General features: G+C 47.2%; 1 protein-coding gene across 14 annotated transcripts in view; it reads left to right on the top strand.

Moving 5' to 3' along the window:
- Positions 1-19,031, top strand: part of Atxn1 (ataxin 1) — a 423,758-nt gene that overhangs the window by 400,624 nt on the left and 4,103 nt on the right. For all 14 annotated transcript variants that reach the window (XM_031359330.1, XM_031359325.1, XM_031359326.1 and 11 more), the window contains one exon: positions 8,594-10,598. In XM_031359330.1, the coding sequence (XP_031215190.1) occupies positions 8,757-10,598 (1,842 nt within the window). In that variant the 5' untranslated portion in view covers positions 8,594-8,756. The remainder of the gene's footprint in view (positions 1-8,593; positions 10,599-19,031) is intronic.

Here is a 19,031-nt window from a genome sequence, read left to right as displayed (position 1 = left end):
AGAGAGAGAGAGAGAGACAGACAGACAGACAGACAGACAGACAGACAGACAGAGACAGAGACAGAGATGGGGGGAGGTAGGGATAGAGGGATGTGTGTGTGTGTGTGTGTGAGAGAGAGAGAGAGACAGAGACAGAGAAACAGACAGAGAAACACACAGAGAAACACACAGAGAAACAGACAGAGACAGAAAGACAGAAAGACAGGGAGAGACAGTCAGATCACATCAATATCACATTCCTATCATTATTTAATATCAATAACAATAACATTAACATTTTTATTGACATTTTATGGAGAAATGCTTCATGAGCCCCACAGAAAGCTGTGTTACAGGATATTGTCAAGAGCTGAACACAACGGGGTCACTTCCTCCCCTTTCAGACAATGTTTCCCTGACCGGTTGTCCCCTTGTTCCAGCAGTCTCAGGGCTGTAGCCACATAGAAGGCCACCTTCCCTTGTCCTTAAAGCAGTTTGCATTAGACCAGATCAGATCCCTGAAGGTCCCCGTGTCTTTTCCCAGCCACCCAGCCTAAGTGGTGGATCAGCAGCCATGCAGGCGCCTCGGGAGGCTGTCCTGGCACAGGGGACACTGGAAAGCTAAACAGTTTTGGCTTCGGCACTGAAACCAGGAAAAGTCCTGACAGAAAGGCATTTCCAGCTTTTCTCAAAAACTCTGACTCAACCTCTGCAGGACAATTCTCTTGGGACCTGTTTGGATCCAGATGGCCATTTCGCTGTCTTGAGCCTTTCCAGGAATTCCAGAGTGGGCAGGCAGCCAGAGGACACTGGCCACACTGGGCTGCAGCTACACTCTCCATGTGAGCCGCTTCTACAGATGTCTCAAGCTAGATGTCTGCCTTGTCCCCTCCATCCTGGCCCAGACTCATGTCCCTGGGCTCACACCACAAAACAGCTGTTGAGATGTTTCCAGATACCACGGTGCTCTCTATCACCACATGGACCAAAACGGATTGGAGCAAGAGCCCAAGGACAGCTTCATCCAGGCCTTACTGAAGACTGCCCTTCCATTACACTGACACATACAGAAAATAGTACAGCCCATAGAAAGGCAAGCTGAGAGAGTTTAGAAGAAGGAAAGGGGGGTGTGATTACATTATAATCTCAAAAAGGGAAAGGAATAAAAAGGCAGACCATCCAGAGCACCCCGGGAACCCTTCACTGTGGCTGGCTACCCTAAAGGCTTTAATCAGAAGGAGCACTCCACCCTAAGCAGAGCTTCCCTTAGCTACTGTGCACCCAAGTGGGACTTGTGCTATTTAGAGAGGCTTCAAATGTTGTAGTCACGCTAAGTGTTAAATTCAGTCATATTCATTTATCCCCCCAAAAAGCCTTCAAATATGCACACCACCACCCCTCAAAAAAGGTGTTCGTGTTGTTAAACGATGAGGCCTCTTTTCTTGTGTTTGACCTCGACAGACTCCCCTACTATGGCCATTTGAGATAGCACCTCCAGGCCTCTCTTTTCCTACAAGGCAAGGCCACCAGCTTGCCTCCAGCTAAGGAGAGTCTGCAGGGTGCACACTGAAACTAAGGCCTTCCTTTTTCTTCTAGGCTGCTCCCATTGTTTTGGGACAGAGTCCTGCAGCCTCCAGTTGCACGGTGCTGGGTTTTCATATGTGTGCCCACACACCTGGCCTGCGTGTGCTTTTTCTGACATGCAGAAAGCTTGCCCAGAGGACATGTGGGTGGTCACAATTCTTAGTGGCCCGCCAGGGCAGGAGTTACTGTTGCTGGAGTCACACTGAGCTTGAGAGCTGGGCTGGGGACACCAACAACCATGTTGCTTGCCTAGGAAAAACAGCCTTGTTTCTCTTCTTTTGTCACCCCAGCATATGACACTTAGTGCCACAAAAACTAAAGTCCTTGGTCAGTTTTCCTATAGTACAAGGTTTATTTGAACATTCTCAACCCACTTATTTCTAGGCATTGTTTTTCCTTTTAGCACACAGCAGGTGAGGAGCCACTCTTTGTCAACACACTGTTAAAACAACAATGACTCCAGCATAGAGTGTGCCATACATCACCATCACCGGATTAGTGAGTCCCAAACTTGGTGTGGGGGCACACACCTATAATCCCAACACTCAGAAGAGAGAGTGTGGAGATTCAGAAATTCAAGGTCATCCTCAGCTACATTGCATGTTTATGAGCCAACCCAGGCTACCTGAGTGGTCCTGTCTCAAAAACAAAAAACAAGTAAGTCCTAGACTTCTTCATTTAAACCATTCTCCACCCAGAGTTCTCCAACTAAGCTAATTGAGCTATTAAAACCAAGGCCAGGCATTTATTTTTATTCTCATTAATCTTAATTTTCTTGGTTCTATGCCATCACTTCCAGCCTCTGTGGATATATTTGCATATTAATGACAACACACTAAATATCCCTTCCAGCCTTCTGTTACCTCTAAAGATGATAACCAAAACAGTAATAAAATGCTGAACAGAGAACAGAGCCCAGGATAATGCTGAGACCCATCCTGGGCCATGTGCTGACACTAAGCAGCAAAGGCTCACTGAAGAGACAAAAATGAAGAAAATGGAGAATACAGATCCACTCCCTCTGAGGCAAGCCTGGTCAGTCAGCCTTGAGGGTGTTGAGTTAGAACAGTTGCCTCGTTCCTGGACACTTCAAGGATGTTGGGTTTGGGGTTGTTTTTCAAAGTCAACCAAACTGAAGGACCTCTGTCCACAACACCCAGAATTTCTTCTGGTAATAATAGAGTCAAACCGGAAGGCTGGAGGTAAGGACCTCAAGAAGTCTCGCTGTGCCCTCGTGACCTCTGGCATTATACCGAGGGTACCACCTCCTAGTGTGGTTTAGTATCCCTTACCCAAAGTGTTTGGGACAAGAAGTGTTCTTCATTCACTATCTTCTCTGTTTTAAATGTTTGTGCACATAAAATGAGAACTTAAGAATGGGGCCCAAACATTTATTTGAGCCTCAACAATGGAGAAAATCACTTTTATTTTATGTAATATTTTTAGTGAACCTACCCTGTGACTCCAATCTGTCAGGTGATGCCAGGTGTGGAATTTCTCACTTGTGTCCTGCTCACAGACTTGGGGATTTGTGGAACATTTTGTCTTTGGAATGTGCAGGTTTATGGTGCTAAACTAACCCTGATGAGCCATCTACATTTCTTCCTCTTATTTGTGCAAGCCGGGGTGGGGGTTGGGAGGGTCCAGCTCACTCACACTGAGAATGTCAGGATTTTGTGGGTAGAAACAGCATCTCCACTTAACCCTCACCCTTGAAATGTATTTTTTTTTAAGGCCATATGTGTTGAATTCTAGAAATGCCTTCTATTCTAAGCAGCCAGTTGCTATTTACAGATCTTAAAAATCAGTGGCCATTCATCCTCACAGAAGATGGAGATCCAGCACAGAAGGATCTTGCCACTTCTCAGCCAGGATAGCGGGGGGAAAAAATGAAAGCAAACCTGACCAAAAGCATCATGTGTCCTGTATAGAATGCATGATAGCCTCAAGGCATGCCCAACCTGCAGACCACACGTGACTCCTATATCTTTGAAGGTAGCCGATACAAAACTATAAACTTACCTAAAACATCATCAGATTTATTTTGAGGAGGAAATATTGTGGAAAAAGGATCTCATTGAGCAGTTCTGACGTGTGAACTTTCTGAAGTGTGTACTTTGTAGTTAACAGTGCTATGTCACAATGTCGAACAGTTGGACAGGCCTACAAATTTAAATCGTGTTTCTGTATAGATTTTGAGATAATAAGAGAGTCATAAAAGAATAAATTATTAGTATTTTATGAAAAGAAGGAGATCAGTTAGGAGGGAAGGAAGGGCAGAGAGCAAAAATAGAATAAATATAATGATACATGTGTAATGAAAATGCCAGTGAGCACCACTGCTCAGTAGTGGGGCATGGCGCCCCCTAGTGGTTTAGTGAAAACCCAGCAGGATCCACTACCACTTTGTGGAAGACACAGGCATTTCAGAGAGCCAGTAGAAGAGAGAGAGAACTCATCCCCTCCAATTGGCCATCTTGCATAGTAAACACTCACACATTTAGGAGAATTCCTTAGAGTAGGAGAGCCGTGGCCAGAAAGACTTCGTGAGTTCAAACAATATAGCAAGATCCCTCTTCGGTTAAAAAAAAAAACTATTACTCTAGGCAGAGAGATGGCTCAGTGGGTAAAGGCATTGCCACCAAACCTGACAACCTAATACTAATACTAATACTAATAATACTAGTAATAATAATAGTAATAATAATAATAGGTGTCTTAGTTATAAAATTTTAAAGTATAAGCAGTTAAGGTGATGGCCTGAGATTTGTGTCAGTTCAGCCCGGGACACTCCTGCATCTTTATTAATTGCTCCATCCTTGTTTTATCAACACTAATCCCCAGCAAAGGTGCTGCTCTTTATCAGTGGATGCTTTTTCAGAATGAGTTTGAATTTGTCAATGGTGATATATGATGCGGAGAGATGGAGCTGAGTGGGAGTGCCCAGCATCCACAAGGTGCTGGGCCTGATCCTCCATCCTAAACATAAATACGTACAGTTGATATCTCTTGTAACTTCATTAGCGGAAGCTCTGCCCCGTTAGTGTTCAGGGCTGAAGAGCCAGCCAGCCTCTATCAGATAAGTAGCATAAATAAATCCTTGTGCCTCTGAGAACCATTCCAGCCATCACAGGGGTTTGCTGGTTTTGCATACTGCAGTCATGTGCCCAGGCTGTTTTCTGTTTGCCTGTTGCTAAAGACTCGTCCTGAATGTGTTTGACATTTTACTTGGCTTTGAAAGGACTTTCTGTGCCCCCTGCGTTTCCTTCCCTCGAGCTGCCTTGAGCTAATTAACCTATTCCCTCGAGGGCTGGGGCTACTACTGTATGCAAATGCTCTCATTTCCTATTCTGGCATATCACTCTTGCGTGAACATCCCTAATGAAATCCTGCGGCGTTTTATGGGGCAGTGCACCTGTGCCGCCAGCAGGGGGCGCATGGAGCAGTTCTCTGAGTAGACCTTCACAATGATTAAATGATTATGTTCCTTTGCCAGCTGGTATGAGAAAGATAGCGCAAGTGGTTGAGTACTAGTTGCCCTTTGCAGAGGGCCCAGATTCAAGTCCCAACAATTCCAGTACCTAGGAATCTGGTTCTCTCTTATGACTTCTGTGGGCAATAGGCACACATGCATGCAGGCAAAGCACTCATACAGGTAAAATAAGTCTTTTTAAAGTTAGAGCTTAGCAATCCTCTTTCTTAAGGGTGATTCTCAGAGTCTAGAGATAAAAGATTGGCATTAATATTTTTTTTCAAACAGCAAGAAGTAACAATGCTTTTGATACTTTGGGGGTTTGATTTTGGTCTGTCCTTACAATGGATTTATAACCATTGGGTATAAATGATGCTCCATCCTTCTACTAGGAGAGAGTCCTCCAGAATAAAGCTCTTTAAGACATAACTCCTTACCCACTTTCAGTTTTTCTACATCCTCAGGTACATGCTATTTGTAGTTTCATGAGCATGAATAACTTAAGTCTCTTGACTTCTTCTGGTTCCCATGTTTAGTGGCTGCCCTGTCAGGGCGCAGGGGCCCTTTTCTTATTGAAATAATTCTGATGTTCATATACTGAGTGTCTAAACCTCCACTTCCCTGTATACCTTTGCATTCTCAGTTCTATCTGCCTGATCAAACTCAGGAGGGAAGGGCAGCTTCTCCGGTCATTTGTCACTTCACTCTGGTATTTCTTAGTGATGTTGAAACAAAAGAAGCAAGAGTTATTAAACGATCCTCACCCCGCCCTTTCCCCAGGTGGAAAGTGGGAAATGGGGTCTGGAGAGCAAAGCACTTTTCACACAATCGTGAGGATGTGAGGGTGTATCTCCAAGACCCATGCAAAAGCTGAAGAGAAGACCTGGGACCCCAGCACCCCTCTAACAGGGTGGATTCCGGACAAAAGAGAATCCTTGGAAGCTCGCAGGCCAGTTGGCCTGACTTATGCAATAGTGATGAGACACTCCCGCCCCCAACTCAAGCACAGTGGAAGGTGAGACCCAACCCCTAAAGTTGTCCTTTGCCTTCTGCATGCATACTGTGACATGCTAATACACATGCAGGGTGGACACACACACACGCACACTCACCCTATAAACTGGATGAGAGCAGTTTGGAGCTGTGTGATACAGGGATGAGGAGCTGACAGAGGATCGTGCGGCTCTGTGGATCTTGCTGTTGATTCTGGGAGCTTACACTGTGCATTTGGTCCTGTGTGCTAAGGGCTTAGACTTTTCCTTTTGATTTGGTTTTTTCTTTGTTTGTTTCTTTGTTTGTTTTCTTTGTTTGCCTACTTGCTTACTTACTTTTTCTCCCACTTTAAACAGGGTCTTTCTTTGTAGCCCAAGCTGGTTTGGAATTTATTATAAAACCCAGGCTGGTCTCCAAAGTTCCAATCTACCTAGTCTCCCGTGGGCTGAGTTACGGACACTCATGACCACATCCAGTTTGAGGGCCTGTTTTAAAGTCAGATAATAGGAAAAAGAATCTGAGGAGGAAATGTATTCAAGTCCCAACCCCAGAAATACAGCTCCCCTACTCAGAGCCTTTGATGTTGCTTCCCTCTGCAGCCTCTCCCTGTGGGCAGTACTCTTCTCTCCTGCTGCTAACGTGCTTCATGTTGGTCATCTCAACAGTCTACCCCATGCCAGGTAGACATTGTTCACACAAGGGTGGTGACTCAGAATTCAGTGTCTCTATGAGAATGAGACAGGGATTGTTCCGTAAGAGTTCCTGGCATTGCTACAGGGCTGGGTTTGGACATGTGGTTGCAATTTGTCTGGCAAATATTTCATCTCCTGCTCAAAATGAGCAGGCCCCTGCCGTGGAGAAGAGGAGGAGATGTGGGAAGAGAATATTTAAAGACAAACTTGGAAGAGAAGGCACGTGGGTGAAGCAAGTGCCTAACTTTTACTTAGGACACTTTCAAAACCTGCTTCACTCACATATTCATGTACTTATTTATGCATCATTTTTATGAGACTGAATTTTATATTGAAGCCTAAAGTTTGTGGTCATTCTCCTGCCCCAGTCTTCAAAGTTCTGGGATTGCATGAGACACCCATAGCAGGGCTCATCTTCCATACTGTGTTTGGTTTATTTAAAAAAAAAAAACTAGCATAGTTTTTGTAACTGTCTCAAAGGTGCCTTAGGGTTTCCTTCTAAATGACTGTACATGGAATTCCCTTGAAACTTTAGAGTGAGAAGAATTGTTTTGGGATACTGCTGCTGAGTGGGAGTACAGGGTATGTCATGGGAGGCAGTTAGAATAGGGGGCACTACCATAGATTAAGTGTAGCCCTGAAGCCAGGTGAAATCTTAAGAGCATTGGTTTTGGCATCGAAGCTGAAGAAAGAACCCAAAGGCTCACTGAGCGTCTCTATTCGAAACTTGCTCCTTCACAAAGCTCAGCTCTTGGATCTTATTTGACTGAGATAAACTTACTCAGGTAAAGAAATGACAAGGAACAGTACTAACCTTTCTGGGAAAACAATTTCCAGAAATGCATCATCTATCAAAAAACAAAAAACCAAACAAACAAACCAAAAAAACTGTAGGTGCTATGGGGCTGTGATCCCAGCCCTTGGGAAGCTGAGGCAGGAGGATCATGAATTCAAAGCCAGCCTTCATTGCACAACCAACTTGAGGCTAGCCTGAGCAACAAGAGATGCTTTCAGAAAAGAAAAAGTGGCCATTCACCCTCTAAGAAGAGAAGAAAGGGTGGGGGAGAGAAGAGACAGAAAAGTGCTTGAGTTGCTGGATTGCCTACTCTATTTTATTACAAAAAGCACATGTGGGCTGCAGAGGTGGCTGGGATGGTCAAGACATCTGCTTACTGCTCTTGTGGGGGACCCAAGTTCAGATCCCAGCACCCACATGGTGTTTTACAACTGCCTAGAACTCCAGTGTCAGGAGATCCAATGCCCTTTGTGGTCTCTGCAGGTACATATGAGGTGTGCATAAACTCTCACAGGCATGCACACACATATATACACACACATGCATACACACACATACAAATAAATAAATCATAAGCAAGTAAGCAAATGTTTAAGAAGAGTACACCCAGGGGCTGATGAGATGGCTCAGCGGGTAAGAGCACCAACTGCTCTTCTGAAGGTCTTGAGTTCAAATCCCAGCAACCACATGGTGGCTCAGAACCACCCATAGTGAGATCTGACGCCCTCTTCTAGTGCATCTGAGCTACAGTGTATTTATTTATAATAATAAATAAATTTTAAAAAAAAGAAGACGAGTACACCCTTGAACTTAGTCATTATCTTGATTCCTACTGGCTTTTTAGACCAGCTAATATTTTGTCTATTTTAACACCTGGACCATAATCTGCTTTTGGAATTCCAACTGAGAGGGTCTCCTCTTAGTCTTGTTGGTAGTAGTGTTTTTGTTGGTTGGTGGATTGATTGGTTGGTTTGGCTTGGTGGGGTTTCTCCCCTAGAGCTGATGTTTTGATTTTTTTCCCCTGTCTTCTCTCTTTCCTGTCCCCATACCCCACTCCTGCTCTCTCCTCCTTCTCAGAATCCGGAGCTGCTACTGCCAGCCTAGAGAACCCACGGGGAGATGATTCCTCATGAAGGGCCTGGATCCCCTACAGAAATCCAATGTGACTCTCTGTTTATCAGACTAAAACCAGAGCCAGCCAGACAGTGAAACAGCCACCGTGGAGGGGGGACGGCGAAAAATGAAATCCAACCAAGAGCGGAGCAATGAATGCCTGCCTCCCAAGAAACGTGAAATCCCTGCCACCAGCCGGCCCTCTGAGGAGAAGGCCACCGCTCTGCCCAGCGACAACCACTGCGTGGAGGGTGTGGCCTGGCTCCCCAGCACCCCTAGCAGCCGTGGCCATGGGGGTGGGCGGCACGGACCAGCAGGGACTTCCGGGGAGCATGGTTTACAAGGAATGGGTTTACATAAAGCACTGTCCGCAGGGCTGGATTACTCCCCACCCAGTGCCCCCAGATCAGTCCCCACAGCCAACACGCTGCCCACCGTGTACCCTCCTCCTCATTCAGGGACCCCGGTGTCTCCTGTGCAGTATGCCCACCTTTCACATACCTTCCAGTTCATTGGGTCCTCCCAATACAGTGGGCCTTACGCGGGCTTTATCCCTTCCCAGCTGATCTCCCCAACAGGCAACCCGGTCACCAGTGCGGTGGCTTCAGCTGCAGGGGCCACCACTCCATCACAGCGCTCCCAGCTGGAGGCTTATTCCACCCTGCTGGCCAACATGGGCAGTCTGAACCAGGCACCAGGACATAAGGTCGAACCCCCTCCGCAGCAGCACCTCAGCAGGGCTGCGGGATTAGTCAACCCGGGGTCCCCTCCACCCACCCAGCAGAACCAGTACATTCATATTTCCAGCTCTCCACAGAGCTCCGGACGGGCAACATCTCCCCCACCCATCCCGGTCCACCTCCATCCCCATCAGACGATGATCCCGCACACACTCACCCTGGGGCCTTCATCCCAGGTGGTTGTGCAATACAGTGACGCTGGAGGCCATTTTGTTCCTCGAGAGTCCACCAAAAAAGCCGAGAGCAGCCGGTTGCAGCAGGCTATGCAAGCCAAGGAGCTCCTGAATGGGGAGATGGAGAAGAGCCGGAGGTATGGGGCGTCATCTTCTGTGGAGCTGAGCCTGGGGAAGGCAAGTGGCAAGTCAGTGCCTCATCCCTATGAGTCCAGGCATGTGGTAGTCCACCCAAGCCCAGCAGACTACAGCAGTCGTGATACCTCGGGGGTCCGTGGATCTGTGATGGTTCTGCCCAACAGCAGCACGCCCTCAGCTGACCTGGAGACCCAGCAGACCACGCATCGAGAGGCCTCCCCATCCACCCTCAATGACAAAAGTGGCCTGCACCTAGGGAAGCCTGGCCACAGGTCCTATGCGCTGTCCCCACACACGGTCATTCAGACCACACACAGTGCATCAGAGCCCCTTCCGGTGGGCCTACCAGCCACGGCCTTCTACACTGGCACTCAGCCTCCTGTCATCGGCTACCTGAGCGGCCAGCAGCAAGCGATCACCTATGCTGGCGGTCTGCCGCAGCACCTGGTGATCCCAGGTGCCCAGCCCCTGCTCATCCCAGTGGGCAGCCCTGACATGGACACGCCTGGAGCAGCCTCGGCCATAGTGACGTCATCACCCCAGTTTGCTGCAGTACCTCACACTTTTGTCACCACCGCCCTGCCCAAGAGCGAGAACTTCAACCCGGAGGCTCTGGTCACCCAGGCTGCCTACCCAGCCATGGTTCAGGCCCAGATCCACCTGCCGGTGGTGCAGTCGGTAGCATCCCCTGCCACGGCGTCACCCACGCTGCCGCCCTATTTCATGAAAGGCTCCATCATCCAACTGGCCAACGGGGAGCTGAAGAAAGTGGAGGACCTGAAGACTGAGGATTTCATCCAGAGTGCAGAGATTAGCAATGACCTCAAGATCGACTCCAGTACTGTGGAGAGGATCGAGGAGAGCCACAGCCCCGGTGTGGCCGTGATACAGTTTGCTGTTGGTGAACACCGAGCCCAGGTAACACTCACCAGGGTCATACAGGTAGGGGGGCCCTACCCCCATTCTGTCATCTCCTGGCAAGGTGATTGCTTTTGGCAGGTAGGGTCCCCTTGTCACCCAGGGGCATCATCAAGGGGTGTGTGTGGAACGGGCAGGGGGGAGAGAGAGAACCTTCAGTGCTAAAGAAGACCTCCCTTAAGAGAGAGCCACCACACACTACACACACACACCGCAGGTCCTGAAGATGTGACACAAGGTGGGGCTATTGTTCTTATAGGTTTGGGGTCATATGAGGAGCGGGTAGGGGTAGTTTAATACCACATGACCTAGACTACATGCCAAAAGTCACAAAGTAAAAAAGCACAGGCGTCCAGTACATCCTCAGCTTCCCAGTATCTAAAGATGTCCCTGAACCCTCTGATCCTCCCTGCCTCCATCTCCAAAGGTGTGGCATTACAGGCATGTACCACCATGCCCAGTTTATTCTGTCCTGGGAATCAAGCCAAGGACCTTATGCCTGCTAGTCAAGGACTCTGCTAACTGAGCCTCCTTTCCGGAACCTTAAGTTACCTTCCAGCATTTTTCCAGAGCCTACTTCTATGGAACAGCAGGTTTACTGACCCCAGTGCTGAGAGGCAGCAGGCTATGCCCCCACCCTGACTCTCTCCATGGGCACATCTCTCAAAAGACCAGATGTGGGATCTCGGTCAAGGTCTGCTAAAGAGACTTCTTGAGTTTGGGGCCACAGAAATAAAAGAACAAGGCTCAGACCCAACCAGTGATTTGTGGCTTTATTTTAGAAGCCTATCAGAGATCGGCTGACATCATCGCAGCTGAAATGCCCCACAAGCAGTGCTTGCACACGCAGCAGGCTTGGAATCACAGAGCCAGACGGAGGGAAAGGGAGAGGGGGGAGCCCAGTAAGGGAGAGAGAATGATAGCAGACTTCCTTGATCTTGCAATGGCTGCCCTCCGTCTCCAGTATCTCTGAGAAGACCTTTCTCCCTAGCCTGAGCAGATGTCCAGTTCTCTGCAACTGGCTAGATACAACTCACAGCAACACCCACAGGGAAATAGAGAAATAAGCAAATTGTTGGACTTTGGAACAAAATCCCAAAATCAGTTAGGGAACTTGTAGAAGAAAGATAAGGTTTCTCTCAGACAGAAATAGCTTTGTGGCCCTGGATATAAATCCTGCAGGAGCAGAGATCTGCAAGGAGGGTTGGCTTCAGACAATCTCCAAGGTTCTTCCCAGAGAACACTGAGGGGTTGTGAGGAGAGCTAGAAGCCCAGATGTGCATTTCCCAATGCCCCCCTCCCCCACCAGCTGATGCTCTCACTCCTCTCTAACAAGCTAACCTAAGGATTCAGTCTAAAGACAGTCTTCTCAGCTTGTAGAGTTTTGTTTTGTTTTTCATTGTTGTTTGGGGATTTTTAATTGTGTGTGTGTGTCTGTCTGTCTGTGTCTATGTGTGTTTATGTATGTGTGTAGTATCTGTGTATATCTATGTGGTATATGTATATGTATGTGTCTATGGTATGTGTGTGTGTGTGTGTGTGTGTATCTATGGTGTGTATGTGTGCCTATCTATGTGTGTCTATAAGGTTTGTGTGTGTGTGTGTGTGTGTGTGTGTGTGTATGTATGAGAGAGAGAGAGGAGAGAGAGAGGGAGAGAGAGAGGTGGGGGGAATTATATGTATAAGAGTGTAGGTGTACAAGCCTGTGCACCCCGTGAGGTAGCCAGAGAAGGATGCTGCTGTCTACCCTCTATCTCCCTGCCTTACTACCTTCAGATGGGGACTCTTTCCTTTAGTCTAGGCTGGCTGGCCAGAAAGTCCTGGAAATGTATGCTCTCCAATGCTGGAGTTACAAGCATACATAGCCACCCTGGATTTTTCCGTGGGTGTTGGAGAATCAAACTCATGTCCTCTTGTTTGCATGACAAGTACCATTACCCACAGAGCCATGTTCCCATGCCCCCATTCAGAAGGAAGGAGCTGAATCCTAACTTCTCTGGTGGAAAGATGCCTCCAGTGCTGTCTCTGTCTGGTGTTCATGATGAGGTAGTAATAGTATAGTAGGAAACTGCTTTTTTGTGTTCGTCACCCAACGTCTCTGGCTTTGCTGCACAGTGAACTGTTATATTCTTGTAGAACAGTGCTATGAGGAAGGCTATAAGCAGAGGAACACAAGCCTCTTTCCTCTCTAGGTGAACAAGTAGCACGTACCACAAAGGCAGGGACAGTGCTCCTGCTCCTGCTGTGCCTTGGTTCAGCCTGGGAGTCCCACAGGCTATCAGATTTCTTTCTTTGGGTTTGTTCCCAAATATAACTCACTTCCTGTTCTCCAAGTATTGAGCCATAGGTCTTGGGCATGTCTCAGCTATGGGATCCAGAGTAAAGAAAGAAAAAGAAAAGAAAAAGAAATAAGTATCATGGTATGGCTGGGTAGGAAGCAAGTTATGAGCTGGGGAAATGTATTTGTAGATATATCAAACCCAAAATGTCTTAGTCTGTCCTCCATATCTGGTAGCCCTGGCACTTGGCACAGTGTTCCCTATTCTGTAAGCAACCATGACCCTGAAAAAGGAGAGGTTTGCCTCTGAAGAGAAAATGCGCCATTGTCTCAGTCGGGGTTTCTATTTCTGCACAAACATCATGACCAAGGAGCAAGTTGGGGAGGAAAGGGTTTATTTAGCTTACTTCCACATTGCTGTTGATCACCAGAGGAAGTCAGGACTGGAACTCAAGCAGGTCAGGAAGCAGGAGCTGATGCAGAGGCCATGGAGGGATGTTCCTTACTGGCTTGCTTCCCCTGACTTGCTCAGCCTGCTCTCTTACAGAACCCAAGACTTCCAGCCCAGGGATGGCACCACCCACAAGGGGCCTTCCCCCCCTTGATCACTAATTGAGAAAATGCCCCACAGCTGGATCTCATGGAGGCACTTTCCCAACTGAAGCTCCCTTCTCTATGATAACTCCAGCCTGTGTCAAGTTGACACACAAAACCAGCCAGTACAGCCATCACGTGCTCTGAAAATAATTCACAGAAAGAAAGAGGTCTTCTCAACAGCAGTCAAAAAACTGGCTTTCTCGGTGAAGACGACAGCAAGCCACCCTGAGCCTGCCTCCCTCCTGGGTGAAGATGACAGCAAGCTGCCCTGAGCCTGCCTCCCTCCTCAGTGAAGACAGACAGCAAGCGGCCCTGAGCCTGCCTCCCTCCTCAGTGAAGACAGACAGCAAGTTGCCCTGAGCCTGCCTCCCTCCTGGGTGAAGACAGACAGGAAGCCGCCCTGAGCCTGCCTCCCTCCTCGCTGTCTGTCCCTGGACTGAGGAGGGCCATTGCTCCCCACTTCTACTAGGCAGTGTAAATGGACGTGCTAGCTTGAATGAGGAGAGGTATGCAGCCATCAGTCGGAACCGGACATGAGTGAGGACCGGAAGTCCACCCCTTCAGAGCAGCATGAGCATCCGTGTACAAACAGAGGCCCTGTGAGAAATCGGCAGCTGTATCACCACTGGGAAAGCTCCCACCCAAGAGCACACCACTGGCTGCCTTTGGCTTCTGACCTTCAGTGCCTCCTTGTGGGCAGCAACCTGCGCATCTCTGTCCCAGGCTCCTAGACATCAGCTTTTCTGAAGAGCACCTAGGATACACTCAGCAGCACCTTTGTAAAGTGTGCCATTTGTAAAGCGCTCTGGCCCACCACTTCCCTCTGGCTGCTGCTGTTCTCCATACTGAGCTCTGTATTATTAGGGCTGTCTGTCACTTCCCAGGTCCTCCTGAGGTGACTGCTTCCCTTGCTTCCTTGGCGGCTCCTTCATATTCACCATTGCTTCCTTCTCCCAGTGTGGGCAGGTGCATGTGCTCCTGTGGCAGGCTAGGATGCTATGCTCGCTGTGTGTGGATTGATGGCTTTTCTTTCATTCCACTGTTTCTCGGTTTGACTGCTATGGACTGTGAGTCACTGGTGGCGAAGTTTTAATGGATTGGCTGGATCCTAAAAATAGTCCAGGCACTCACACATGCAGTAAATAAGCCGGAAGAATCAGTCCCTTAGCTACCAAGCACACTCAACAGTATCTGCTGTTTAGGCTGGTAGAAACAAAACCAAATTCATCAAAACACAAATGGTCAGTGGCCTGAGTGAAGGCCGTGTGCTGGGCCATGGACCTAGATGACACCTTACCTCCTCTCAGTTCTGATGTCAAAAGGCTCCCTCTAGGAAACTACTCAAACTGTTCTTGTTTGGATGTGTCTTGACCATGAGGTGGCCCAGGACTGTAGTCCTAGCTACCTGGGCTTGTTTGGATGTGTCTTGACCATGAGGTGGCCCAGGACTGTAGTCCTAGCTACCTGGGCTTGTTTGGATGTGTCTTGACCATGAGGTGGCACAGGACTGTAATCCTAGCTGCCTGGGCAGGAGGGTTACTTGAGTCTGGACGTTTGAGAGGAGCCTGGGCATCATAGCCATCAAAACAGAAGAAATCTGTTGCTCTGCAGTGTTTTGGGGATATGTGTCCCCTACTCGATGGCCTTATTCTTGATGACAAGTTGCTTTAGACCATGATCATTACGGCTTGGCTTTATTTCACTTTGTCTTAAGGAGACACCCAACCTGACCTTAAACTCTTGGCAGTCCCCTGCCTCAGTTTCTGAGAGCCAAGAACATAAACGGATCCCTGAGGCTCACTGGCTAGCCAGCCTAACCTACTCTAGATCCAGATCAGTGAGAGACCTTGTCTCAAAAATAGATGATAGACAGACAGACAGACAGACAGACAGACAGACGGTGAACAGCGCCAGAGGAGTAGCCAAGATTGTTCTCTGGATTCTGTATGCACATCGACATATTCTTCCCCTCTCCTTCTCCCTCCCCTCCCCCTCCCCCTCCCTCTCCCTCTGGTTGTTCTCTGACTTCTCTATAAATCACACACACACACACACACACACACACACACACACACACACACACACACATATACACACACACACTAGATAGATAGACAGATAGTTGTAAAAATAAATTTTAGAAATTATTTTTATTTCTAGCTGGCCAGTGGTGGCACGGGCCTTTGATTTCAGCATTTGGGAGGCAGAGACAGGTGGATCTCTGTCAGTTTGAGGCCAGCCTGGCCTACAGAGGGAGTTCTGGGACAGCCAGGATTACACAGAGAAACTCTGTCTTGAAAAACCAAAATATAAATTGTATTACTTTATTATGTGTATATGTGTATGACTTAAGTGTGAGTTTGTACATATGAGTAGTGGCCACAGAAGCCAGATAGGGCACTGGATATCTCTGGAGCTAGAGTTATGGCTGACATAGGTGCTAGGACTCCAACTCAAGCCCTCTAGAAGAGCAACAGCATGTGCTCTTAAACTTTGAGCCAATTCTCCAGCTCCCAACTAAAATATAAAACCAACCAGGCAGTGGTGCCACATGCCATTAATGCCAGCACAAGTGGTGCCACATGCCATTAATGCCAGCACTCTGGAGACAGAGGCAGGTGAATCTCTGAATTGGAGCCAGCCTGGTCTACAGAGTGAATTCTAGGACAGCTAGGGCTAACCAGAGAAACCCTGTCAAACAAACAAAAAGAAAACCAAACCCTTACCCTGTATATTAACTTTATTATAACTGAGCCAGTATCAATAGACTGTTATTGACTACAGCCCACAGTTTGGATTAGAGTTTACTCTGACATGTGCCTTTTGAGAGTTTTAGTAAATGCAGTGGGCCCTGTAGTCAGCCTTACAGTACCATCCAGAATAGTTTAACCACTCTAAAAATCCTCTATGCTTTCCATGTTTACCCCTCTCCCAACGTCTCACCTCAGAGCACGAAGATCTACTAATCTCCACTGTTTCTAGAGTGGTCTATAGTGGAGATCATGGAGGATGCCATTTGTCACTTGATAGCATGAGTCTAAGGTTTTGATCGCTTTGACGGCTTTGATCTCTCTTACTTTTTGTTTCAATATCAAATATGAGACCTTTTCTCCCATCATTGTCTTAGGTGGCTTGTTTTGCTTTTTGAAGTATGGTATCATTGTGCAGCCTAGGCTGTGAACCTCTTGCTGTAGCTTCCAATAGCTGGAATTGCATCCATGTACTACCACAACTGATACTGTGTGTGCATGTGTGTGTATATGTGTGTGTATGTATGTATGCATGTATATATATCTTTAGTAGGGATTAAATCTAGGACCTCATGCATGTTCAATAAACACTCTGTCACCAAGCTACCTCTCTAACCCATAGTGTTAAGTCACATGGGATAGAAACAATGTAACCCATCCAGTGCAGAATGTCTTAGCATTAGCTGTATGGCCATTGATTGGACAGTGTCCATCCTAGCCAAACACGGGCTTCCTGATAGGATCTTCCCATTGGAAGGTTCTAGAGCCATGTCCTGATCTGTGGCTTAGAGTTTGTGCTTGATGCTATCCCAAGGATATCAAGGATGTGGGTTTTCTGAGCAGCCCCAAAATGCTTCCACCAAAGGCTAAGTCATGTGGCTAGATGCTTTAAATAGGATTCTCCCAGACCCTTTCACACTTTACTGAAGAGCTTGAAGGGTTTTATTAATGGTTTTTAAACATGAAGTCAGTAGCTCACCCTCAGCCCCCTTCATCCTCACTGTGGCATCCTCTGTTTCACTTCGCGTTGGGAACAGAGTCCTGCAGATCCTTCTCAGAGGAAAAGAGCAGGTGAAAAAAAGAGTTTATAATTTTACTCCACAGGCAATCAGAAGCTCCAAGCTCAGTAATCTGATCCAAAGCAAGACTTACTCACTAAAAGCAGCTTCAGAGAAGCTGATGGCTTCTAGCTGCAGGAGGAGCTAGAGGAGGAGGCAGTGCCAACTTGGGGTGAGAGAGGAGCGCTTGGGGAGGCAGACACTCTTCCCATTCGTGAAAATGGAGTCTCGGGAAGGAAGAAGAGACACATTTAAACAACAGACGTTTCCTCTTCCTTCTGCCCTGCTTTTGGTGAAATGTCCATATGTGTATGTGGATGCAGTACTAATCTAAGATTGAAATATGCAATCAAACAGCAGAACTGTCTATGTGTGCAGAGTGTTTAGAGACAGTCCTTGTTGACTAACTCATTACCGGGAATTTATTATATCTCTCACATTGAACAGCTAAGTGCAATGTGAAAAGTAAGTCCTTAACTGTGATACAAATGCACGGATATGAACCGGGGAGTATAAGGCCTTGCTCCTTCCATGTCTGGCTTTCTCCATCCAGAAGGACAAGAGGTTTCTCTATTGTCTTCAACGGTGCCCTCTGCTGGTCACCTCTACCACTGCAGTGTTTTCCATGTATAAGTCAAACCGTCTCTTAGAATTTTACGGGGCATCTCTTATATCCAAAAGCATCCTAGACTCTGGGAATAGCAGTGTAAGTTTACAGGATACTTGAGAAACAATAGGAGTAAAGTACAAAGATAGTGCATCCAAATATAAGCATTCTGGGGAAGATACAATGTTTATAAGAAGGAAGTTAGGGATGGATGGGGCACTGTCTGATACAGGATGTCAGGAGGGCTCTGTTTGAAGTGCACAGACTGGGCAGGAGGCAAGTGTCTTTAGAATTAAAGAAGCACACACACACACACACACACACACACACACACACACACACCCATGTTCCCATAGTGAGGAGCCATGACAGGGGAGTCCCGTGAAGCTTGTTCTGGTGACATTTTTCTCCAGGTGACATGCTCTGGCTTGCCCAAAACTCAGGTGATGTACATCATGGCAAACTGTGTAGACATTATAGAAGAGGATCCAGTAAAATTTGTCTACGATTTGGATGTGGGTATTGGAAAGAAGGAAGAGAGGACATTGTGATTTCCAGGATTTGGAGCTGAACCTGAAGAATAGGGACGGGGAAGGAACAAGGGAGCCACTGTCAGCAGGTCTGCCTCTCTCAGAGACATCTGAATGGCTGTGTACTCAGATAACAGGTAGCCAATACCTAACCTAGAAAGCCCCGGGAAGATGCTGGTCTCTAGAAGACGAGGACCTCTGTCTTACACAAGTCCCTTTTCATGGTCTCTCTTGCTTAGTTGAAACTGCTGTCTGCCACAAGAATGTTAAGTCACCTCTTTACCATATTGTAATGTCATGTAGATAAAATTCAGGAGGGTGTAGAAGAAAGGGAATGTTTGTGGGGAGGGGTCTGGGATTTAATCCTAATTCCATTGGCTAATAACTATAACATTAGGAAGATGATTTTACTTATCCATTTTGAAGGCTGAAATGGCACTATGTTTCACTAGCATGCTATAAGCATTCAAAAATACCTTTGTGAGTTGGAGCATTTGACAAATGGTAGGCACTCAGAAAGAAAATGTAATAGAATGACTTTTACCTATTCCTTGACTCTCTCAGACATGTAAACAATGAATGTTGATCATTTGCATGCCCAACACATTCCCGT

The sequence above is a fragment of the Mastomys coucha genome, unplaced genomic scaffold (genome assembly GCF_008632895.1).
Source record: "Mastomys coucha isolate ucsf_1 unplaced genomic scaffold, UCSF_Mcou_1 pScaffold7, whole genome shotgun sequence".
In the NCBI taxonomy this organism is placed as follows: Eukaryota; Metazoa; Chordata; class Mammalia; order Rodentia; family Muridae; genus Mastomys; species Mastomys coucha.
This window is presented reverse-complemented; position numbering and strand designations above follow the sequence as displayed.